This window comes from Scyliorhinus canicula, chromosome 25, assembly GCF_902713615.1.
Source record: "Scyliorhinus canicula chromosome 25, sScyCan1.1, whole genome shotgun sequence".
Classification (NCBI taxonomy): Eukaryota; Metazoa; Chordata; class Chondrichthyes; order Carcharhiniformes; family Scyliorhinidae; genus Scyliorhinus; species Scyliorhinus canicula.
In genome coordinates, this window is record NC_052170.1 from 4,977,213 (window position 1) to 5,002,894 (window position 25,682).

General features: G+C 50.4%; 1 protein-coding gene across 2 annotated transcripts in view; it reads left to right on the forward strand.

The window, feature by feature from the left end:
- LOC119957213 (prostaglandin E2 receptor EP1 subtype-like) overlaps positions 1-24,273 on the forward strand; it is a 37,882-nt gene extending 13,609 nt beyond the window's left edge. The window contains exons 1-3 of one of the 2 annotated variants that reach the window (XM_038785036.1): positions 4,991-5,200; positions 16,949-17,834; positions 21,212-24,273. In XM_038785036.1, coding sequence (XP_038640964.1) covers positions 16,974-17,834; positions 21,212-21,457 — 1,107 coding nt within the window. In that variant the 5' untranslated portion in view covers positions 4,991-5,200; positions 16,949-16,973 and the 3' untranslated portion in view covers positions 21,458-24,273. Of the gene's footprint in view, positions 1-4,990; positions 5,201-16,948; positions 17,835-21,211 lie in introns of those variants that run through there. The other variant, XM_038785035.1, reaches the window with a different exon arrangement.
- Positions 24,274-25,682: the final 1,409 nt, after the last annotated feature.

Here is a 25,682-nt window from a genome sequence, read left to right on the forward strand (position 1 = left end):
GAGGGATAATATTTTCCGATGATTGACATAAGAGAAACAGAGTCGGTGGACGGAATTTCCCCGACCGTTCCCGCTGGTCGACCCCCCCCCACTCCCGCTGTGAGCTCCCAGGAAAATTCCACCCAACGTTTTGAGTTTGCTTGACTCTTCCCCAGAGTGGTGAAGAAGATCGGAAGTAACTTCAAAAGAAAATTGTAGAGATTATTGAAGAAGGGGGGGGGGTGGGGGGGGGGGGGGGGGGGGGGGTTTGTAGGGAAATGGGGGAAAGGCGAGAGGATGATGCGACTAATCAGGTAGCTCTTTCAAAGAGATGGTCTCGGTGAAATGGCCACCATCGATGCCCGTACCATGGTGAACACCTCATGGGGCTGTGTTGTGGTTTTGCCAAAGAAATTAGACCATTAAAGCAAGATCTGGCCTATTGTGGAATGGGGCAAGGTAGCACGCTGTCCTGATGTATTACTTACATCAGTAACATGATTGGCTATGAAGCACCCTGCAACTTCCTCAGGGCATGACGGTACCCCAAAAATGTTCAATCTTTTCATCCATTATTTTTTATTACAAATGATACGTGAGAGAAAAAGTCTCAAAACTAAAGAAAGAACGTAAGAGATTTCACACGATACAGTATTGGATAGTGACTGGGTTGTGAACTGGTAATCTAGAAGCCCTGACTGATGTCATGGTGACGTGAGTTCAATCCCCCATGGAAACTGGGCTGTTCAAAGTCAATTCACTTGAATAAAGTCAGCGATGGTGACCCTATCATGCTTCACCGAATGCCCTCCGTTGAAGGAAATCTGAATCTGCCACCCCTTACCTTGGTCTGGCCTCCATTGATGTAATCCAGACCAAAACAACCTGTATCCTTTTTTGATTTACAGCACAGGATGTGGGCAATTAGGGATGGGAAATAACCTGGATAGCCTAACCAGCCTGGCTAGGCCAGCATTTATTGTCCATCCCTAAGTGCCCTTGAGAAGGTGACGGTGAGCTGCCTTTCTGAACCGGCACGTCCCACATCCTGGTACAGGGAGGCATTCCTGGATTTCTAACCCAGTGACAGTGAAGGACAGCGATATATGTTTCCCAAGTCGGGGTGGTGAGTGACTTGGAGGGGGAACCTCCAGGTGGTGGGGTTCCCAGGTATCTGCTGCCCTAGTCCTTCTCTGCTCTTACATGAGGCGTGTGGGGGGATGAACTGTGATGTTCAAGATGGTGGAAAGGGGGAGGCAAGTCAAGCGGGGCTGCTTGATCCTGGATGGGTGCTGAGCTTCCCGAGCTGCGCTCATCCGGGCAAGCTGGGAGAGTATTCCATCACCACTCCTGACTCGTGTGGATGGTGGACAGGCTTTGGGGGGGATCAGGAGGTAGGTTGCAAGCTTCCTCCCCTGGTCCGCACACACCCAGCGAAACCCAACTCCTGGAATTGTAAAACCAAAACTGCTGAAAGGTGCAGAATGTGACCTTGTGCACCATAACTCTGGGGCGATGCCAGGGGTGAAGGAGGTGGAATGAATGGGGAACAGATATATGAGAATAAGGCAGGAAGAATCTCGCCTGGGTCAACACAAAATAGTTGGGCAGAATGGCCTGTTCTGTGCTGTAATATTTACGTTCTTCTATGTAGCTATTTCTATTTACAAAGAGCTTCTCAAAGGTTTGTCCCTTAGCCTCCTGATTCCCTCCCACCCTCCCTCCCCCGCCCCCCCCGTCGCCCGCTACTCCTCACATCGATCGTAACGTACATTGTGGACACATCCAAACAGAAATTCGTACTGAGATTTTTGCAACGAGTATAAAAGATTGACATTTTGCAGGGGGAGTGTAGGCCAGTGTGGCGGTGTAGTGTGCGGCAGGAGATTGGCCTGATAAACGGAGCTGTGTCACAGGTAAAGGATTACTTCAAAGGGTTGATATGACAACAAAATGGAAAGCAGGAACATTAATAACGTGGCTAACATGCAATCATTGTCCTGAGCTCGTGACACGTGCTTGATATAGAACGAGGAGCCAATAAAATAATTCCGCCGTGAAAGATGAGGAGGGGAATGTGATCATTCTGTGAGGGTAAGCTGACCCCTGGGCAATGAGGGTACCACGAAGGACGACTGTTTCATGGGGGGGGAGGGGGGGGGAGCCTCCAGCAGTGAACCGGGTCATTGCTGGGCGAGAGAATTCAGTCATTCATCACCATCATGGTTCATTAACCAGCTGAAAACGGCTCAACCTCGTGGAGGCCCAACGATTAAAAAAAAAAAAGACAAAAATAGGTTTTGCATTTGCATAGCTCCTTTCCGTGACCTCAGACATCTCCGAAGCGCCAACATGGTCATGGCTGTAATGTAGGAATGCAGGCAATCTAAAGCACACGCAAGATCCCACACACAGAATATTTCTGGGGGTGAAGGCTGAGACCATCATTGGTGGTTTCTCCACCGTCCAGGGCGGTGAACAGAGACAAGCTATTCCACTGCAGGGTGCAGCCCCGCTGAGCACTACCCCCCACCACCCCTGCCCCCCCCCCCCCAGACCCCCTACACCTGGTTAAGAGCCAGTGGCAGGAAGAGGCTCCTGTCACAGGGTCTCAGTGCACACTGCAGCTTCCTCCCCTGCCCCACACACCTTTTTTTTAATATAAATGTCTTTTAATTGGGTTTTGTACAAGTTATAGATGCATGTATATATACCTTGCGAACAAAACACACAGGCTGTAGGAAAATATAGCCGGACGGGAGGGGTCTTCCCTCCCCTCTCTCCCATTCTCTCCTTTTTTAGATATCTAACTGGGGTGGAATTGCTTTTTACATTCTTTTGTTTTTTTGGAAATGTTTTTTATTGAGTTTTCATATTTTATATCCAACAAATTACAAATTATTAGGAAACAAACACGCAAAAATTAACATGTATATTTACAGGTAAGCATCTTCATAATAACAACTGTGGCCGCCCCCTTTAGCTGGCATACATATTTTACATTCCCCAATATGGCCGAGGCACATTGTTTATAGGCATTTATTTACAATTTGGTTGGGGGCCTTAAGCTTGCCATCAGACTGTCGCTTGCTGCTTTGGTCCTTCCTTTTTTTTTGGAATAATTTTATTCAAGTTTTCAACAACAAATTTTATCACAACAGAGAAAAACAGTAACCCCTCCCCTCCAGTACAAAAACAATAAATTAACAAGAAAAAGAAATAAGCATAAAACCATGAGAACAAACCCCCAGCCCCCCCTCCCCCCTCCCCCCCTCCCCCCTCCCCCTCCCCTCTCCCCCCTCCCTCCCCCCTCTCCCCCCTCCCCGCCTCCCTCTCCCCGCCTCCCCTCCCCCCCTCCCCCCCTCTTCCCCCTCCCCGCCTTCCCCCCCCCCTCCGCTTTTTACATTCTTTGGTGCAGTTGCCTCGGCATCGGCCATTGCCCGTTTCCCCTTCCTGCTGTTCCTCGCGTTCTCTCGCTGTGCTTGGGTTGTTGCCACCTTGTCTTCCCCTGGGCTCTCCCCCCGCCCCCATTGAGTTCTCTTAACTCTTCCCCCTTCTGGCTGCAACTTTTTTGTTCTCTCCTCCTTCCCCCCCCCCCCCCCCGCCCCTCCCTCCCCCCCTCCTTCACTGCCCCCCCCCCCCCATTCTTTATTGTTGGGATTTTCTACCTCACCTTGCTCCCCCCCCCCCCCCCCCCCCCCCCCCCCCCCCCCCCCCCCCCCGCCCTCCCCCCCCCCCCCAGGGTCCTCCCTCTCTTGTCTTCTCCTGGCTATTTCTCCCTGGCTACTTATTTATTTATTTATTTTTTTAAATCTAAATTTAGATTACCCAATTAATTTTTTCCAATGAAGGGGCGATTTAGCGTGGCCAATCCACCTACTCTGCACATCTTTGGGTTGTGGAGGCCAAACCCACGCAGACACGGGGAGAATGTGGAAACTCCACACGGACAGTGACCCAGGGCCGGGATCGAACCTGGGACCTCGGCGCCGTGAGGCAGCAGTGCTAACCCACTGCGCCACCGTGCTGCCCGGCGCCTTATTTATTTATGTGTCGGCCACAAACAGGTCCGTGCCCCACGCGCCAAACAGAAATCCAACTCCGGCAATGATGCCCCTGAATTGTAAAACCCCCAAGCTGGCTGGAAATGTTATTGAACTGGAAGACAAGGAAGTTGACAGCTGTCAATAGGAAGGCACCGATCAAGTTGCAAGCTTCGTAACAGGGATGGTCGAGGGAACGAACAATTTCACAAGGCAGAGGGTGAATATGCGCTTCAAGCTTTTTTTTTTTTAAAAATGTGGTTCTTTCCACCCAGTAAGTTACTTGAGCTGAAGGACAAGTTAAAGTAAACTCTTTTTTAATGTGGACTGATTGCAATACTTCATTGCTGCCTGCAATGATCCTCCCCCTCCCCACCCCACCCCCATTGGCTGTGAGTAGGGCATCTGGAGAAAGGGTTTGGTTATAAAAGCATTTCACAGGCACAGTGAGAGAGAGAGAGAGAGAGAGAGTAAAATTCGAAGGCAGGGAGTTGCGAAGTGGACAAGCTGGTTTAGGCAGCCAGATCAGGCGACTGATACCACAGATGGACTAATGGATTGGAGGAGGTTTCACATTGACGACAGACAAGCTGGCTTTCCTTTCAAAATCTAGATTTCTCTGCACGTATGTGAAAAGGAAATAAGTTCTATTTTTGTTCCCTCCTCCCCCACCCACTCCCTCCCTCCCTCTCTTCGTTCTCTCTCTCTCTCTCTCTCAATCCTTCACACAACCAGAAAAGGCAGGAGAAACCGCAAATGCTTTCTTCACCGGCGGAGGACGTGTTTGTCGCCTTCCCCTTTTTAATTCGGATTTCTTTTCTGACTTCTGCTCCGTTGTAGCTGACGGTGTGAGAGAGAGAGAGAGAGAGAGAGAAGGATGCAGAGCTGAATGTGATCACTCTGGAAGCTCTGCAGCCTCCCCACCTCCGGGCAAGAGCCGGTACCCCCAGTCCCCGAGAGAGCCCCCCCCCCCTCGCTAATCGAACCTCGGACTCACGCTGCAGGACAGGAGCAGCCTCCACACGCTGTGATACCGCTGGAAGACCCCGCAGGCAGAGAGCATCGGCGGTTCCCTCACAGGGTGAAGAAGCTTCGGGAGGCGACCTTTTCAGTGACAGCTCCTGCTGCCCCGTTCCTTCAGAGAGTCTGCACCATCAAGGAGAGGGACAGGAATAAAGGTATGTTCTCAAATAAAAACGTCTGTGGTGATTGAGACAATTTCAGGGGGCAGGGGCGTTGGTAACCAGAGGGGCACAGATCTAAGGTAATCGGTGAAAGAATCAACAAGAGAATTCTTGTTCCTGTAAGGGCGTTGGAAGCACATTCAATGCCAACTTTTCATCTTTATTAGTGTAACAAGTTGGCTTACACACTGCAATGAAGTTACTGTGAAAAGCCCCTAGTCGCCACATTCCGGTGCCTGTCGGGGTACACAGAGGGAGAATTCAGAATGTCCAATTCACCTAACAGCACGTCTTTCGGGACTTGTGGGAGTAACCGGAGCACCGGAGGGAAACCCACGCAGACACGGGGAGAACGTGCAGACTCCGCACAGACAGTGACCCAAGCCGGGAATCGAACCCGGGACCCTGGCGCTGTGAAGCAGCAGTTGCTGACCCACTGTGCTACCGTGTACAAATCCCTGCAGGGACATGGGAGCAAGAGCTGGGACTATAATTTGATAGATCAGTCAAAAAAGCCAATGTGTAGGGTACGGTGGGCCAAATGGACGATTAAACTGGGAAGTTTGTCAGAAGTTGCGTTTACATTTTTTAATCTCCGTCACGTCCCACCAAGCAGGCATGGAGAACGAGAAAGAGCGACAAGGCAGCGTCCAGCCTCAATTTACCAGCTGTGCCTACAGTGGGTAGCTCTATGTCATCTCTGGGTCAGGAAGGCTGCCTCACTCCAGAGACTTTGTTGCGCAATCCAGGCTGAAAGGTTCAGCAGTGCGGGAGGGCTGCACTGCCAGATGGGCAATACGTCACATGAGATGTTACTGGCTCTCTTTTTGATGAGGAACGATGGACTGATTCCTGAAGTTCTCGCAAAACCCTGACCCCAACACCAGTTTAAAAATGATCATCGAAATACTCAATAGGAAGTAACATTTTTAAATTTAACATGCTTTAAAAATGTCCGACAACAATTAAAAGCCAAAGGAATGAGATTTCACATTCGTAATAGTGCATCATCGAACTGCTGTTTGTTGAATCTTGCCACTGGTTCCTATTTTCCCTACATTCCAATGGCGATTTCAAAGGTGTTTCATTAATCTGTAACGTGATTTAGGATGTCATGACGTGAGGGTGGATTATATATAAATGCAGGTTCCCTCTGTCAACCCGTATCCGCTTTAGATTTGAGGATCTTTTCTCTGTCACTATCGCCGGCTCTGTAGCTAATTCCCCTGTTCACAATTAGGATGGAAATTTCCAATGTAAACAAGTCACGCTGTAGTTACACCTGCCTGCCTGTGGCAAGGAGGTGGCGCCGATTCTCGGCCAGCGGGTTGAACTCACCCATTTGCTGAGTTTTATTTGAAAGGAGTAGGAGGAAGTTATCCGCAGCTCATGATGTGCAGAATGAAAATGTACTGCAGGGGTGAGGGGGGTTTGCTGTTTTTGGTGCAAACCTTTGAGCTTTGGTATTCGTGCTTCACATCTGTCAGGGGGGGGAAGTGGGGTCACGTAGCTCCCCTCCTGTTGACTGATGACAGGATGAACTCTGACTGCCTGTGAGTTCCAGTACATCCGTCATCTGAAAGTGCCTCCCTGAACTTCAAACTATGTTTTGACTCGGCTAAGTCCCGTTCCCCTCTCACCGGCCCCCCTGAGCTTGCTGACATACGTGGGCTCCGAGTCAAGCAGTGTCTTGGTTTTAAAATTACCTTCCTTCTTTTCGCATCCCACAAACCCCCCCGAGGTCTCTGCACTTCTCGATTCTGGTCCGTTGTTCATTCCAATCATAATCACTCCACCCTTAGTGGACACACACACACACCCTGTATACACACATATACACCTCATATACACACACGTGTACACACACACACCCTGTATACACACATTATACACCTCATATACACACACGTGTACACACACCACACAACATACACCTGTATACACACATATACACCCCATATACATACACATGTACACACACACACCCTGTATACACACATATACACCTCATATACACACACGTGTACACACACACACACATACACCTTGTATACACACATATACACCCCATATACATACACATGTACACACACACACACATACACCCTGTATACACACATATACACCCCATATCCACACACGTGTACACACACACACACATACACCCTGTATACACACATATACACCCCATATCCACACACGTGTACACACATACACCCTGTATACACACATATACACCTCATATACACACACGTGTACACACACACCCTGTATACACACATATACCCCATATACACACACGTGTACACACACACACATACACCCTGTATACACACATATACACCCCATACACACACATATGTACACACACACACACACACACACCTTAGACGAGGGTGGGTTCACAATTCACCTTATATCAGGAATCAATTTTTTTTAAATGCCCATTAGAACCAGCTTCAATATCAGTTACTAAGCCCTGGTTAGCAACAATGTCATTTAGGAAACAATAAATACATTTTGGATTCCAAAAAAAAAATGTTTGAGGCAAAACCAAGTGTCCAAGTTTCCATTCTAAACTGTCAGCTGAGAGAGGAAGGAACAGAAATGACTATTTACTCAAAACAGCCAAGTATCAGCCAGAAGGATGTTTAGGGGAGATTAAGGCTATGATTAAGGCTTGTGGTTATTTCATGTGTCTGTGTAGATTCACGAGACAGCCATGCACAAAATCGATTTTTACAATGCTTAACATGTATTTACGGGACGTGGGCGTCGCTGATTAGATCAGCGTTTATTGCCCATCCCTAATTGCCCCTTGAGAAGGTGGGGGGGGGGGGGGGGGTGAGCCGTCTTCTTGAGCCAGGGCACGTGGAGTAGGTACACCCACGGTGCTGTTAGGGAGGGAGTTCCAGAGGTTTTTCACTGGGCGGTGTTGAGATTTCTGAGTGTTGTTGGAGCTGCGCTCCGTGAGTTACTCGCTGCGGGATTCCCAGCCCCGGACCGAATGTTTAAATAGCTGGCACAGTGCAGGGCATCGTTTCTGAAACTCCCTTCACTTCCTACACTCGTTCCCTCACCGTCCATTCTGTCAATCCCCCCCCCCACCGACTTCATTACAGATGTTCCCTTTTGTCCTATCCTTTTTGCCCGACCACACCCCCCCCCGTCCCCACCAACCTGCTAAGCATTTCCAATATCCTCCGTTCTCATTCCATCCGTAAAATGGGCTTTTCGTCAACTCTGTGTCTCTGACTGTTCGGCGATTTTAGACTAGAAATGGAATTATTTCCCACATCAGATCAGGGTCAGCCTGCAGTGGAAAACAAGGGAGGCCGGGTGTGTGTGTGTGTGGTGGAGGGGGCGGGGGGGGGGGGGGGGGGGGGGGGTGTGTGTGTGTGTGGGGGGGGGGTGGGGGGGGGGAGGGGGTGTGTGTGTGTGGGGGGGGGGGGGTGGGGGGGGGGGAGGGGGTGTGTGTGTGTGGGGGGGGGGGGGGTGGGGGGGAGGGGGGGGGGAGGGGGGGTGTGTGTGTGTGGGGGGGGGGTGGGGGGGGGGGGGAGGAGGGGTGTGTGTGTGTGTGGAGGGGGGGAGGTCGGGTGGTGTGTGTGTGTGTGGGGGGGGGGGATTGCCTTGTTTGTATCGAAGTTGGAGCAAGTGACATTTGAACAAACATACGTTGACCCTGCTCCGCCGTTCTATAATATCGTGGCTGACCTGATTGCGACCTCAACCCTACAATCCTGCCGACCCCCCGATAACCTTTCACCCCTTGTCTATCAAGAATCTAACCAGCTGTGGCTTAAAAATTCTGCTTCCACCGTATTTCGAGGGAGAGATTTCCGGAGATTCACCACGCTCTGAGCGAAACAAAATTCTCCCTATTTCCGTCTTAATTTCCCTTATTTTTAAACAGTGACCCCCCTCTTTCTAGATTCTCCCACAAGAGGAAACATCCTCTCCACACCCACCCTGTCAACACCTCCTCAGGATCTGAAAGGTTTCGATCAAGTCGCCTCTCACTCTGCTAAACTCCAACCTTTCCTCATAAGACAACCCGCCCATTCCTGGTGTTAGTCTGCTGGTGTGACTCTCTGAACTGCTTCCAACACATTGACATCTTTCCTTAGATAATGGGACCAATACCCAGGACACTAGATGTGGTCACATCAATATCCTGTACAACTGGAGCATAACCTCCCTACTTTTCCCCTCACAATAAATTCTAACATTCGATAGGCTTTCCTAATTACTTGCTGCACCTGTATACCAGCCTTTTGTGGTTCATGCACTCAGACCCCCAGATCCCTCTCCATCCCTGATCTCTGCGATCTCTCACCATTTAGATAATACACTTATTGTCTTCTTCCCGCCAAGTTGGAGAATGTCACAGTTTCCCACATTTCCCACAAGGGGCTGGTTTAGCTCACTGGGCTAAATCGCTGGCTTTGAAAGCAGACCGAGGCAGGCCAGCAGCACGGTTCGATTCCCGTACCAGCCTCCCCGAACAGGCGCCGGAATGTGGCGACTAGGGCTTTTCACAGTAACTTCATTGAAGCCTACTCGTGACAATAAGCGATTTTCATTTCATTTATACTCCATTTCCCAGATGTTTGCCCACTCACTTAACCTCTGTGTCCCCTTGTAACCTCCTTACGTCCTCTTCACTATTTGCTTTCCACCCTATATTTATGTTGTCTAATGACAAACACCGAACATGAAGCACGACTACAGTGATTTTTTTTTGGTTCTCAACTCGGGGAATTGCTCCTTTGGGAGCCCGGCATCGACGTGATGGGCTGAGTGGCCTCCTTCTGTGCTGTAAGCATTCTGGAATGCTGTGAAAGGTTTTGGTCCCCTTAGCTAAGGGAAGACATCCTGGAATGGGAAACAGTCCAGGGCACGGTCACTGGGTTGATCCCGGGTGTGGAGGGATTTTCTTACGAGGAGAGGTTGAGTAGGTTGGGCCTGAACTCATTGGAGTTTAGACGAATGAGAGGCGACCTTATTGAGACATATCGGATTCTCAGGGGGGCAGACAGGGTCGATACTGAGAGGTTGTTTCCCCTTGTGGGAGAGTCTGGGACCAGAGGGCAGAATCTCAGGGTCAGGGGGTCACCCATTTCAGACAGAGATGAGGAGGAATTTCTCCCCTCAGAGGGGAGTGAATCTGTGGAATTCTTTCCCGCAGAGAGCTGTAGAGGCCGGGTCGTTACCGCAGAGAGCTGCAGAGGCCGGGTCGTTAAGTATGTTCAAGGCTGAGATGGATTTTTAATCAGTGAGGGAATCGAGGGTTATGGGGATAGGCGGGAAAGTGGAATTGAGAATTATCACATCAGATCAGTCACAATCTCATTGAGTGGCGGAGCAGACTTGATGGGCCGAATGGCCCACTTCTGCTCCTCTACCTCATGGTCTTAAGTGATTCCGCTCCAACTACACAGCATCGCTGTGAAACTGGAGTCCTGCATTTCCCCACAGTGACCCTACGGTTACTGACCAAAGCGATATAAGGGGCAGATTTCTGTGGGGGTGGGGGGCAGGGGGTGGGGGGCAGGGGGGGGGGGGGAGGCAGTCCCTGAATTCCAAAACCCCAGTTCGGTCAAGGTGGAGGCAACGTGATGGTCGAGTGATCCACATTTGACTGAAATCCAGATGCCAGTGTGTGCCAACCCTTCCTATCTTCCACTTTTAAAATTCTATTGCCATTACTCACAGTAAAATCAATTCCTCATTACACCCAGGGGTGTGATAATGGAGAAGAGTGCTCGGTCGGTGAAATACTGCTGTTTAATGATTAAATAAACTCCGCTCTGCTGTGCTGCTTGTAGCTACTCCTACCAGGAGATCTACTCTCATAGTGTGTCACGTTCATCTGTCTGACAACAGCCCCCACAGCATCCTGGGGGTTTACCGTTGATCAGAAACTGAACTGGACCCAGCCACATGAATACTGTGGCTACCAGAGCAGGTCAGAGGCTGGGAATCCTGCAGAGAGTAACTCACCTACTGACCCCCTCCCCCCAAAGCCTGACCACCATCTACAAGGCACAAGCCAGGAGTGTGATGGAATATTCCCCACTTGCCTCCCCACAGCTCCAGTAACACTCGAGAAGCTCCACACCATTTAGGATCTGATAATCATAATCTTATAATCTTTATTCGTGACACAAGTAGGCTTACATTAACACTGCAATGAAGTTACTGTGAAAAGCCCCTAGTCTCCACACTCCGGCACCTGTTCGGGTACACAGAGGGAGAACTTCAGAATGTCCAATTCACCTAACAAGGCACGTCTTTCGGACTTGTGGGAGGAAACCGGAGCACCCTGGAGGAAACCCCACGCAGACACGGGAGAGAACGTGCAGACTCCACACAGACAGTGACCCTGAGCCGGGAATTGAACCTGGGGACCACCAACTTGATCGGCACCCCTTCCACAAACATTCACTCCCTCCACCACTGACGCCACAGTAGCAGCTGTGGAGAGAGAAGCTGAGTTAATGCTTCATCCAAACTGTAAGACGTTAGAAAGAAAGGCGGTGTGAAATGTGAGTGAGGGAAACGGGGATGGGAGAGGTCTGTTAAAAGGCAGACGTGAAAACCTGCATTGCTCTAGCGCCTGTCACCACTCCACCCCCCCCCCCCCCCCCCCCCCCCGGACCCTCAAAATCGATTCACATCTATCGGAGCAATTTTGACGTGTAGTCACTGTTGTAATGTAGGAAACCCTGCAGCCGATTTCAGCTCAGCACGATCCCACAATACGATAATGGTCAGGTACAGTGTTGGATTTGGGATGGACATTGGCCAGGACACTGGCCAGAACTCTTCAAATAGCGCAAAGGGATGTTTTTTACAGACGAGGCCACTGTTTAACGCCTGGCAGTGTAGTACTCCCTCAATACTGCACTGGGGAGGTCGGCCAAGTTTATAACGCCACAGCGGGAATCAGGGCATGATGGTTAAAACGTTTGCAGAGGAATCATTCTACCTGAGCTCAGAGGAAGATTTAACCTGAATGTAACTTAACTTGATTGAAGTCTTCTTGTGACAATAAGCGATTATTATTATTATTATTATTATTATTAATCGGTTCCCCATTGTCAAACTCCCACCTCAACATCTCCAGAAAGAGAGAATGTTCAGGTTTCTAACCGGCTCCAACATCTCCTGTTTAAAATGACCAGCAATGTGGCAATAAACGGATAGATAGAGAGAGAGACCGAGAGAGTAAATGAGGGAGCACCGTTTCCGCGAGCGGGAGGGTTGGTAAACAGCGAGTAAGCTTTTAAGGTGGCTGTCAAAAATGCCAGGGGTGAGCTGAGGAAAGTTCTTTTTTTTCAATGCAGTAAGTTTCTGACCTGGGACGGAGTTGGAAACAGATTCAAAGATAACTTTGCAAAGGGGATTGGCTGCAAGTGCATCAAAAGGCAAAAAAATGCAGGGGGCTATGGGGAGAAAAAAGGGGGGGGGGCTGGGCTGAATTGGGGTAGCCCTTTCAAAGCACTGGTAAGATGGACTGAATGGCCTCCTTTCTCACTGCGTGTTCTATGATTCTTAACTGGAAGGCAGTCATGGAGGTTGTTCAGAGAACGTTCACGAGGCTGATCCCCTGAGGGATGAGCGGGTTGGACTTCTACGCCTTGGAGTTTAGAAGAATGAGAGGGGTTCTTATTAAAACGTTTAAGACTCTGAGGGAATTTGACAGGATAGATGCTGAGGAGAATGGCGGGGGGTGGGGGGGATGGGGATACAGAGTTCAATAGTAAGGGGTCTCCCATTTGAGACAAAACTGATGAGGAACCTCTCCTCCCAGAGGGTGGTTAGTCTGAGGATAGGAGTGGAGGCTGGGTCATTGAACCTTGCAAGGCAGCTTCGGTTTGCAAGGCAGCAGCCCAGGGATGGGTGGGGCAGGTGGAAAAGTGCGATAATCAAATCAGCCGATGGTCCTGTTGAATGGCGGAGCTCGAGGGGCCGAATGGCCCCCCCTTCTGCTCCTAACTCTGGCTGCAAAAGCAGCAAAGGGGAATGAAAACCCGCTGATTAGTTACAAAGGCACTGTTGGAACGCACCGATCGAGTTGGGACTTGAATCAGCCGCTTTGTATTCATGAGGGATGAATTGTTGTTGCCTGTTTGCTGACTGACTCAGTTGAAGTTATTAACACGTGCAGGTTTACACCCCCCCCCCCCCCCCCCCCCCCCCCTCTCTGGGACACAGGTTCCAACTCAGTCCAGACTGTCTCTGCCGAGCTACCTTAAGTTGCCAAGTGGAACGGGTTTAAGAGAAAACCTCTGCCATTGCACAGAGGGTGGCTAGAGGGAGGGGGGAAGGTGGGAGGTTATTTGGTTACACTTTAAACACTGCTATCATTCCCAATCGGAACCGCCAAGTCTATCCCACTCCAGGAAGAGTGGGGAGCAGCCGTGTGGTGGAGCATTTAACAGGCAACCTGTTGACCTGGCAAAGTTACCTTTCTCAGCCAAAGGTCACATTAACATACGTCAGGCGGTCCTGTCGACAGTCCATGCACCCGGTCACTGGCGAACTTCACTTTCAGAGATGTAAACAGTGATTTAGAATTCCGATGAGGAGGCGGCACGTGGCGTAGTGGTTAGCACTGCAGCCTGCGGCACTGAGGACCCGGGTTCGAATCCCAGCCCTGGGTCACAGTCCGTGTGGAGTTTGCACATTTTCCCCGTGTCTGTGGGGCATTCGCCCCCCACAACTCAACGATGTGCAGGGTAGGTGGATTGGCCACGTTAATTGCCCCTTAATTGAAAAAAATATTAATTGGGTACTCTAAATTAAAAAGAAAATCAATGTAACTCCGATGAGGATGTCAGATCCATTTGAAAAGCGGTTCACAGAATCCCAGCAGTGCAAAAGGAGGCCATTCGGCCCATTGAGTCTGCACCGACCCTCTGAAAGAGAACGCCACTTCACTGCCCCATGTCAATAACACCTTAACCTAACCTGCACATCTTCGGACTTGTGGGAGGAAACCGGAGCAGCCGGAGGAAACCCACGCAGACGCGGGGAGAATGTGCAGACTCCACACAGACAGTGACCCAAGCCGGGAATCGAACCTGGGACCCTGGAGCTGGGAGGCAGCGGTGCTAACCATCGTGCTGCTTCAAGCAAAAACCTTTGAGGATTTTTTAAAAACATTGTTCATCGAATGCTGGATGAGATGAATAGGAGAGGGAAGAGGTTCACGTGGAGTTTAACACTGTGAGGGGATTAATTGTATTCAGTTTCAGAGCTGAATGTTCAGTGCTTTTTAACCCCTGCCCACATCTGCTTTGTGTTTGCTGCCTCCCTCTGGCGATGGGTTGGAATTGCATTGAAGTCTGGGTGGATATTAAACCTGTATCTCGACGCGGTGTGGAGCAGCACACTGCACTCCGATTCATAAATCCTGCTTCCGGCTGCTTGCTAGTTTTCACCCAGAGTCAGGGCTACCTGATTCCAACACCAGATTCTCTCCAACACAACCCCGCACCCCGCAAGGGGTCATTCTGTGTGAACCTCCCATAGCCTATCAACCGGGCTATTTGACTGAAGGAGGCATCCCATCTGAGCCTCTCACCGTTCTCCACATGCACACACACACACACACACGTAAACTCACAATGTTCAGCACCATTTGCGACTCCTCAGATGCTAATGCAGCCAGGCCTGGACAATATCCAGACTTGGGCTGACAAGTAGCAAATAACATTCACGCCACAGGAGTGCCAGGCAATGACCATCTCCAATAACCATCCCCACCATCGCCCCTTGACATTCAATGGCATCACCATCACTGATTCGCCCACTGTGACATACTGGGGGTGACCATTGACCAGACACTGAACTGGACCCAGCCATATACATACTGTTGTACATACTGTATACATCCTGTGGCTGTTATATTTTAAATAATGACTTATCTACAATATATATATTACTCTTGAATCCACCAAGATGATAAAATGACCAACAGCCTTCTTGTTGAAAGATGAACTATTTAATGAGTAACAAAATAATGAACTGTGAGTCCTTTTACTCAATACTAAACTAACGATAAAGAAATAAAGTATAATACAGATAACTATATATCTATACACTATCATAACAAACTAGTTCTAACTTCTCTCACTGTAGCTATTCTCCGTCTTGCTTGGTTACTGTTCTGGATCACACTCTCTAACTAACTAAAAAGAGCGGGAATCCGGTACTTATAGTATCTGATTTTGAGACATCTAGTGTTGAAATGACTGTACTACATTTACATACATTGATCTTGTGTATTGATATCTGAATATCACTACAGCGGCTACAAGAGCAGGTCAGTGGCTGGGAATCCTGCGGCCAGTAACTCACCTCCTGACCCCCCCCCCCCCCCCCAAAGCCTGTCCACCATCGACAAGACACAAGTCAGGAGTGTGATGGAGCACTCCCCACTGGAATCCTCCCCAACTTGAGTTAGATTTCACAACACTAGTGCGGATATACCTTTCCATCACTGCAGGATAGGTTTAACAGCTGTCCAGTCACATAATACAAAATGATTTAATATCAGTGCCGACAGGAGTGTCGTCTTCTGGGAACGAACTTTCCTACGGCTGTCTGAGAACAGGAAGAGGCGTGTGGAGAGTTTAATTCCCCATTGATGTTGATTAAGTGGAAAACAGTTGGAAGAAGACCAGCAAATGGACATATTCCAAGCGGGAAGCTTCGGGTGGAAGGGTCGCGGCACACACACACGGATACTGCAGCATAATAAGAATTTGGAGCCATGTGGAGTTTTCCCTCGCTGTCCCAGGCGCATTGAGACTGAGGCAAACCCGGTACAGCTGCTGCAGTTGGAGGACAGCAGCAGAGCGGTTCTGTTACTGGACTAGCGCACAAGAAAACTGGAATAAATGAGTCAGCGGCATGGGTTCAGTTCCCACTATGTGCACTGGGCTAAATCGCTGGCTTTTAAAGCAGACCAAGGCAGGCCAGCAGCACGGTTCAATTCCCGTACCAGCCTCCCCGAACAGGCGCTGGAATGTGGCGACTAGGGGCTTTTCACAGTAACTTCATTGAAGTTTACTTCTGACAATAAGCGATTATTATCATTATGAGAGGACTTGCATTTTTATAGCACCTCATCACAGCATCTCAAAACGTTTTATAGCCAATGACGTGCTTCCAAAGTGTAGTCACCGCCCCAGTGTAAGATTCACGGCAGCTAATTTGCCCTCAGCGGGTTTCCCACGAAGAGCGGGCGTGACGCTGACTGCATCACCTGTTTTCGGTAGTTGTTTGAGGGCCAGGACGTTTATTCTCTGCCAGAGAGGGCCGAGGGTGCCTCAGCTTTGCGACGCAGCCGAGAGGCAGCGCCCCCTGACAGTGCAGCACTCCTGCAGGACGGTCAGCTTTGTCCCAGAGTTTGTACTGGGAGTAAGGCTTGAATTGCCCTTCGGCCCAGTGTGAATGTCCTACTCATTCAGCCACAGCGGATAGCTGGAGGTGGGGGGTAACCCGATACTGGCCTGATGCATAGCTCACAGTGTGATGGAACTGATTCTCTACTGACCTGTCTTGGGGGTCTCTCTCATTTCCACGAATTGCTGGAAAGTTTAAGGGGCGGGTAAGTACTTGGTTCTCAAACAAACAATTTGTTAATCATGCGACTGCTATCTTGAGTTTATACTTTGTCCTGTCGTAGTTTTAATTGATTTAACACGATTCGTTTCTCTGTTTACATAGGGATCTAAATGGATCTGTGTGGGCTATGGATGTGGTGAGGTGCAGTATGTCTCAACATGCCAATATGACGGTTCTCTATCAAGACGTTGTCAACACCATCAGCAGCCTGATCTCCAACAGCAGCCTCCCTCAGACTAATGCCAGCACCCTGCTGTTCTCAGAGGTGGCTTCCCCATTGGCCAAGTCCATCGCCATCCCCAGCTTCTCCATGACCTTGGGCGCTCTGTCGAACATCATTGCCCTGGTCATCCTGGTCAAGTCCTACGCCAGGTTCCGAAGGCGGTCGAAGGCCACCTTCCTGCTCTTCGCCAGCAGCCTGGTGCTGACGGACTTCGCCGGGCACGTCATCCCGGGTGCCTTGGTGCTCCGACTCTACACCGGGAAGATCGATGGCGAGGGCCTGATGTGTCAGTTCCTGGGGGGGAGTTTGGTGTTCTTCGGCCTGTGCCCGCTCTTTCTAGGCTGCATCATGGCGATTGAGCGCTGCGTGGGCGTCACGAGGCCCCTGCTCCATTCAGCGGTGGTGACTTCCACCAGGACTAAGCTCGCCGTCATCTGCCTGTGGCTGGCGGCTGGTTTTGTCGCTTTGTTGCCGTTCATGAGCTTTGGCCGCTATGGGGTGCAATGGCCAAAAACCTGGTGCTTCATCCGCGTGAGCCCCCATCCCGTCTGGACAGAGGACGTCTTTGCCTTGCTTTTCTCGTTACTCGGAGTGGCAGCACTCCTAATATCCCTGATCTGTAACACCATCAGTGGAGTGACCCTCATACAGGCCAGAATTAAAAAGCAGAACTACAATCGGAGGACCAAATCCCATGACATTGAAATGGTCGTACAGCTGATTGGGATCATGATGGTCTCGTGCATCTGTTGGAGCCCTCTGCTGGTGAGTCTAGTCATTACCATAGAGCACTCTGCTAAATACTTCACCTTATCTCTAACCGACTGTGCTTTCTTTCATCAATTATTACAACAAGTTTTGTTTATACAGTGCCTGCAACGCAGTGAAACGTCCGACCACCTTATGCGAGAGGGTTTATCAGACTAAAATTGACACTTAACTCACCAAAGGAGATACTAGGGACAGGTGACCAAAGAGGGAGATTCTGAGGAACATCCTAAAGGAGGAGAGGGAGGGAGGAGAGGGAGAGAGGAAGAGAGCCAGAGACAGAGAGAGAGGAAGAGGGAGAGAGAGAAAGAGGGGGGCAGAGGGAAAGAGAGCCAGAGACAGAGGCGTAGAGAGAGAGGCACAGAGAGAGGCAGAGGGAGAGAGAGAGAGGGGGGCAGAGGGAAAGAGAGCCAGAGAGAGAGGCACAGAGAGAGGCATAGGGAGAGAGGGGGACAGAGAGAGAGCCAGAGACAGAGAGAGAGAGGCAGAGGGAGAGAGAGAGAGGGGGGGGGCAGTGGGAAAGAGAGCCAGAGACAGAGGCGTAGAGAGAGAGAGGCACAGAGAGAGGCATAGGGAGAGAGGGGGACAGAGAGAGAGCCAGAGACAGAGAGAGAGAGAGAGGCAGAGGGAGAGAGAGAGGGGGGGGGGGGGGGGGGGGGGGGGGCAGAGGGAAAGAGAGCCAGAGACAGAGGCACAGAGAGAGAGAGAGGCACAGAGAGAGAGGGAGACAGAGAGAGAGGCAGAGAGAGAGAGAGAGAGAGAGAGAAAGCCAAAGAGAGAGAGAGATGCAGAGGGAGAGAGAGAGAGAGAGAGAGAACAAAGAACAAAAAAAGTACAGCACAAGAACAGGCCCTTCAGCCCTCCACGTTCTGCCGACCATGCTGCCCCTCTAAACTAAAATCATCTACCCCTCCTGGATCCGTATCTCTCTATTCCCATCCTATTCATGTATTTATCAAGATGCCCCTTAAATGTCACTATCGTCCCTGCTTCCACCACCTCCTCCGGCAGTGAGTTCCAGGCACCCACTACCCTCTGTGTAAAACACTTGCCCCGTACATCCCCTCTAAACCTTGCCCCTCGCACTTTAAACCTATGCCCCCTAGTAATTGACCCCTCTACCCTGGGGAAAAGCCTCTGACTATCCACTCTGTCTATGCCCCTCATAATTTTGTAGACCTCTATCAGGTCGCCCCTCAACCTCCGTCGTTCCAGTGAGAACAAACCAAGTTTATTCAACCGCTCCTCATAGCTAATGCCCTCCATACCAGGCAACACCCTGGTAAATCTCTTCTGCACCCTCTCTAAAGCCTCCACATCCTTCTGGTAGTGTGGTGACCAGAATTGAACACTATACTCCAAGTGTGGCCTAACTAAGGTTCCATACAGCTGCAACATGACTTGCCAATTCTTATACTCAATGCCCCGGCTAATGAAGGCAAGCATGCCGTATGCCTTCTTGACTATCTTCTCTACCTGTGTTGCCCCTTTCAGTGACCTGTGGACCTGGACACAAGATCTCTCTGGCTTTCAATACTCTTGAGGGTTCTACCATTCACTGTATATTCCTGCATTAGACCTTCCAAAATGCATTACGAAAGAGAGTAGGGCAGAGAGAGAGAGAGAAAGCCAAAGAGAGAGAGAGAAGCAGAGGGAGAGGGGGGAGATTGGTGTCAGAGAGAGGGGAGATGGTGGCAGAAAGGTTTAGGGAGGGAAATCCAGAACTTAGGGTCTAGGCAGCTGAAGACACGGCTCCCCATGGTGAAAGGATTAAAATCTGGAGATTCTCCAGTGGCTGGAATCGGAGTGAGGCAGAGATCCCAGAGGGCTGGAGGAGGTTGTAGGGATGGAGCCGGTTGTAGGGCTGGAGGAGGATGTAGGGATGGAAGAAGTTGTTGGGCTGGAGCGGATTGTAGGGCTGGAGGAGGTTGTAGGGATGGAGGAGGCTGAAGGGATGGAGGAGGTTGTAGGGCTGGAGGAGGTTGTAGGGCTGGAGGAGGCTGAAGGATGGAGGAGGTTGTAGGGTTGGAGGAGGTTGTAGGGATGGAGGAGGTTGCAGGGATGGAGGAGGTTGTAGGGCTGGAGGAGGCTGAAGGGATGGAGGAGGTTGTAGGGCTGGAGGAGGCTGTAGGGTTGGAGGAGGTTGTAGGGCTGGAGGAGGTTGTAGGGATGGAGGAGGCTGAAGGGATGGAGGAGGTTGTAGGGATGGAGGAGGTTGTAGGGCTGGAGGAGGTTGTAGGGATGGAGGAGGTTGTAGGGCTGGAGGAGGTTGCAGGGATGGAGGAGGCTGAAGGGATGGAGGAGGCTGAAGGGATGGAGGAGGTTGTAGGGCTGGAGGAGGTTGTAGGGATGGAGGAGGTTGTAGGGTTGGAGGAGGTTGTAGGGCTGGAGGAGGTTGTAGGGATGGAGGAGGCTGAAGGGATGGAGGAGGTTGTAGGGATGGAGGAGGTTGTAGGGCTGGAGGAGGTTGTAGGGATGGAGGAGGTTGTAGGGTTGGAGGAGGTTGTAGGGCTGGAGGAGGTTGCAGGGATGGAGGAGGTTGCAGGGATGGAGGAGGTTGACGAGATAGGTGGTGGCAAGTGTTAAGTAAGCATGAGAGATGAAAGGCTAGAGAAGATTGTCTTGTTTAATTTAAATGTTAATGGTAGTGAAGAGATTAGTTCAACATGAAATGTTCGTGGACGAACATCGGCCTCAGGAATCTCCAGGTTTGTGTTAGAACAAACAAAGAACAAAGAACAATACAGCGCAGCAACAGGCCCTTCGGCCCTCCAAGCCTTGACCAATCTTGGCCAAAACCTTCAGCATTTCCTTGTGCCGTATCCCTCTATATCCATCCTATCCATGTGTTTGCTGAGATGCCTTTTGAACGCCGTTAATGTATGTGCAAAAAAACGTGCCTAGCACAACTCCTCTAAACTTTGCCCCATGGAACTTAAACCGATGTGCCCTGGTGATTGACCCCTCCACCCTGGGAAAGAGTGCCTGCCCATCCACACTATCCATGCCCCTCATAATCTTGTAGACCTCTATCAGGTCACCCCTCAACCTTCATCGTTCTAATGAAAACAGTCTGAGTCTATTCAGCCTCTCCGCATTGCTAACACCCTCCAGACCCGGCAACATCCTGGTGAACCTCTTCTGCACCCTCTCCAAAGCTTCCACGTCCTTCTGGTAGTGTGGCGACCAGAATTGTGCGCAATATTCCAAACAATGAACTTATTCTTTGGTTTCAATTGCCTATAAGATAGACTGGAGGAGGCTTGTGTTGAGTTTAAAGAGAGGACTAGTAGGGCTAAGTGGCTGATTCCGTGCCCTACATTCCATGTAATTCCCGTGCTGTTCAATAAAGTCTTCACTTTGTTTGGTCGCAGGTAATTGTTGGCGTAAATCGAATCCAGAAAATCGAGGAAGGTGACTGGTTGAGTTTCCTCGGTGTCCGTATGGCCTCCTGGAATCAGATCCTCGACCCCTGGGTCTACATTCTGCTCCGCCGCGCCGTCATGAGAAAAGTTTACAAATTGTTTTTTCGGAAGACGGACTTCAACAAGAGCAAGTTTGACCGCTGGGAGATCAGCTCCTTTCAGAGTTCCGAGCGCAGTGTCGTCAACCGGTTCTGAGCGAGGACGGTCTCTGAGGATTGGAAAGGATTCTTGAAGAGGCGGGTCCAGGGAACCCGCACAGGCCCATCTCAATGGGTAGACCAAAACAAAAAAGGCACCTTCAAAGGACATTGAGGCCGCTTCGGGTGGTCAGGATGCGCAAGGAAGAGGATCGGGTTGGAAAAGGAGTCGATCCCTCTGGGGTCTTGAGAGCTGTTGGATGGTAGTTTCCCAACGTAAAACAATTGATCCTACTCATATCAATGGATTTAATGGATTGAGGAACCCAGTCTGCAATGGATTTAATATACCTCAAGTTACAGAGGACTGGATCCCACCATGTGTATAATAAACAGTATCAGCAGCCATTGAGTTGCTTGGCGAATGGCCTGACACATGTGACTGGGTCAGTCAGCTCTTTGGGTTTCAGTTGATGTGAGCAACGTTAGAGCATCACCAAGTGTCCTCTTGTGTTGAGTGGGATTTGGGGAAGGCGTCTAAGCGTTAGTGACTGGTGGGGGCGGGCCCTGAAGCAGTGACTGATCCCAACCACCAGCAGCTTGACAGGAAGGTGCCGCGAGGTCATGGGTCGGGAGTTCAAAGGTTGTTCCGGTTCCTCCCAAATCAGCTGGCCTGCATTCTGCCAGCTCCCAATTCGGTGGAACTATTTTTCCTTGTGGGAAGCTCCCCCCCCCCCACCGTGAGGGTAAAAGATAGCCTGTAAATATCCTTCCGCCTGTTTCACTGTGTGAGGGGAAGGGCAGGATGAACCTTCTGCGTCCACACAGGATCCTGCCAGGAGGGGAAAGAGGAGGAACAGCGAATAAGCATCGAGTTTAAAAACAAAGTAAAAATAATAATTGCCCCATCCAGCACACGAAAGGAAAGCAAAAATCTAGAGGTTGCAACACAGGGCTCTGCTCCCACTGTCAGTGCCACTATACTGGGTTTAGGTATTAACCTGAATCCAGGCAGTAATACTGATTGGGCCTATTTCATTGTTGGGGCTCCAATCGTTCTGTGGTTTTGGTGTAACGCTATCTTTGGCTGCGGCAGTTCTTGACGTTTCTGTACCTTCGGTTCCTGTGTAATTGTTCAGAGTGTCCTGAGGTTTTTAAAAAATATCTCCCTGTACTTTTCAGTCCCGACAGCTCATTCTGCTGTGCAAACTGTCCAATGAATGAATGAAAGGGACCCAGGCCAGGCGTTTCATCTCGGCCAAGGTACCCTCCCATGGGCTGGCTCCTTCTATTGTGGAGACCCCAGCGACCCAACTCCGAGCGGTGTTTGGATGCCGTGAGTTCCCTTGTTTGCCCATTGAGGTGAATGTAACTAGTTCTGGCAGTCACACTGGCCCTGAACTCCCTGTAGTGCACACAGGCCCTGAATTCCCTGTAGTACACACAGGCCCTGAATTCCCTGTAGTACACACAGGCCCTGAATTCCCTGTAGGATACACAGGCCCTGAATTCCCTGTAGTATACACACAGGCCCTGAATTCACTGTAGTATACACACAGGCCCTGAATTCCCTGTAGTATACACAGGCCCTGAATTCACTGTAGTATACACAGGCCCTGAATTCACTGTAGTACACACAGGCCCTGAATTCCCTGTAGTATACACACAGGCCCTGAATTCCCTGTAGTACACACAGGCCCTGAATTCACTGTAGTACACACAGGCCCTGAATTCCCTGTAGTATACACACAGGCCCTGAATTCCCTGTAGTATACACACAGGCCCTGAATTCCCTGTAGTATACACACAGGCCCTGAATTCCCTGTAGTATGCACAGGCCCTGAATTCCCTGTAGTACACACAGGCCCTGAATTCCCTGTAGTATGCACAGGCCCTGAATTCACTGTAGTATGCACAGGCCCTGAATTCCCTGTAGTATACACACAGGCCCTGAATTCCCTGTAGTATACACACAGGCCCTGAATTCACTGTAGTATACACAGGCCCTGAATTCACTGTAGTATACACACAGGCCCTGAATTCCCTGTAGTATACACACAGGCCCTGAATTCCCTGTAGGATACACAGGCCCTGAATTCACTGTAGTATACACACAGGCCCTGAATTCACTGTAGTATACACAGGCCCTGAATTCCCTGTAGTACACACAGGCCCTGAATTCACTGTAGTATACACAGGCCCTGAATTCCCTGTAGTATGCACAGGCCCTGAATTCCCTGTAGTATTCCCAGGCCCTGAATTCCCCACAGTATTATTGTCAGAGGCGATGCCCACACACACTTCCATCTGCTAATGTTTGGCGCTGCACAATAATATACCCAAATAGTTTAGTACAGGTTGCCCTTGTCGAGGTGTTAACATTGTTTGGATTGCAGCAATAAGAGATGCTTTTGCGCCCGCAATCAAAGGAACACTTTGACCAATTATCTGAGGGATCCCATGATAAACCACCCCCTCCTCCACAGCCCAAAGGGAGGTGGGTAACTTGAGTTAGGGTCCAGGTCAGCCACGATCTAACTGAATGTTAGAATAGGCTCGAGATCTCTTCCTGTTTTCCTTCTCCCCCTCCCCCAACCACGCAAATAACAAACATGACAGCTTGGGACACTTTACATTGGAAATTATAAAATAGTGAGGACAGAGCACAGCCCAAATAAAATAACCTGCCCTATGAGAACATATCAATCAGGGTCTTATTTCTCCCTGTCTCTGTAAATGGGAAAGCAGAGGAGGGGTCTGGTTTCAACAAAAAAGCTCTTTATTAATATGAAGGATATGGAGATGCTGACGTTAGACTGGGGTGGGCACAGTCAGAAATCTTACATCGGATTCAAGTCCAACAGGTTTGTTTTGAATCACTAGCTTTCGGAGCACTGCTCCTTCCTCAGGACCAGATGGAGAGGGACAATCACAGGTTAAAGAGGTGTGGCCTGTGATTGTCCCTCTCTCCAGCCACATTGTCTGGACCTGTAAAGACTTAATTACCTCGCAGTCAAAGTATCATCATTGACTTTGTCTATGTATGCGTTTGTGGAACCCACCTCTTCATTTGCCTGAGGAAGGAGCCGTGCTCCGAAAGCCAGTGATTCGAAACAAACTATTGGGCTTATCCTGGTTTTAAGACTTCTTACTATGAAGGAGTTTGATAGAGGGGCTATAGAGAAGGTGTTTCCACTTGTGTGTGTGTGTGTGTGTGTGTGTGGAGGGGGAGTGTCTGATACCGGGAGCTATCAATATAAAGATGGTCACCAATCAACTCAGTCCAGGGGCTGGTGAGGGGGTGGAACTCCCTCCCACAGGGAGTGGTTGAGGCAGATAGTGTGTAAAGCTGGCTGAATGCATGGCTGGGGAGGGGGAGGTGAGGGGGGACAGGGGGAGGGGGAGGTGAGGGGGGACAGGGGGAGGGGGAGGTGAGGGGGGACAGGGGGAGGGGGAGGTGAGGGGGGACAGGGGGAGGGGGGTGAGGCGTGAGGCTGGTGGGAGGGAGGAATCGGAGTCAGAGTCACTCACGATCCTGCAGGAGGCCATTCCGCCCACTGAGCGCGTGCTGGCTTGGTGCAGAACAATCCGGTCAACCCCGTTTCCCCGCCCCGCAGCCCTGCAGGTTCCTGACCAATTATCTGAAAACCGATGTTATTATAATTAACCTCACGTCTCCTGCCTGCATAAATTTGAAATAAACTCGACAAAGGCCGAAACTCACAATTTACGATTCCGGCCGGTCGGTTAATGCTGGCGGGATGAAGGGAAATAGTGTGGGAGGAGGCGCTGTTGGACCATAAACGCCAGTACTGGGCAGTTGGGCCGAATGGCCTGCTTCTTTGCACTACATGTGTGAAGTTCCTCGACGCACCACAAATAGGCTCCTCCGCCTCTGATAAAAGTTGGGTGAATGGCTCATTTTGACAAAGGGACCTTGACACAAAACAATGACAATGACCATCTCATTCTCGTCGCAGCTGTTAGTGCCCTGCCGTCGGCTGATTTTCCGGTTTGCGTGCCAGCTTCTTTTCTGACCCCCCCCCCCCGCCCGCTCCGTTTGCCACGTCTCGTGGGGAACACGCTCGCTGCGTTGTAGGCCTTCACCGCAAGCCAAACAGGACACTGATTCCCCCCCGCCCACAGTGGGGGGGCTGGGGGGGAGAGTAAACTGCAGCCAGCTCCGCAAGAGAGCTGCCCTGCCCCGGGGAATTGTCATTGAATCTCTGAAGGAGACGCACTTTGCTGCTTCGAAGCCAGAAAGGTTGCAGGCTCACGTCCCC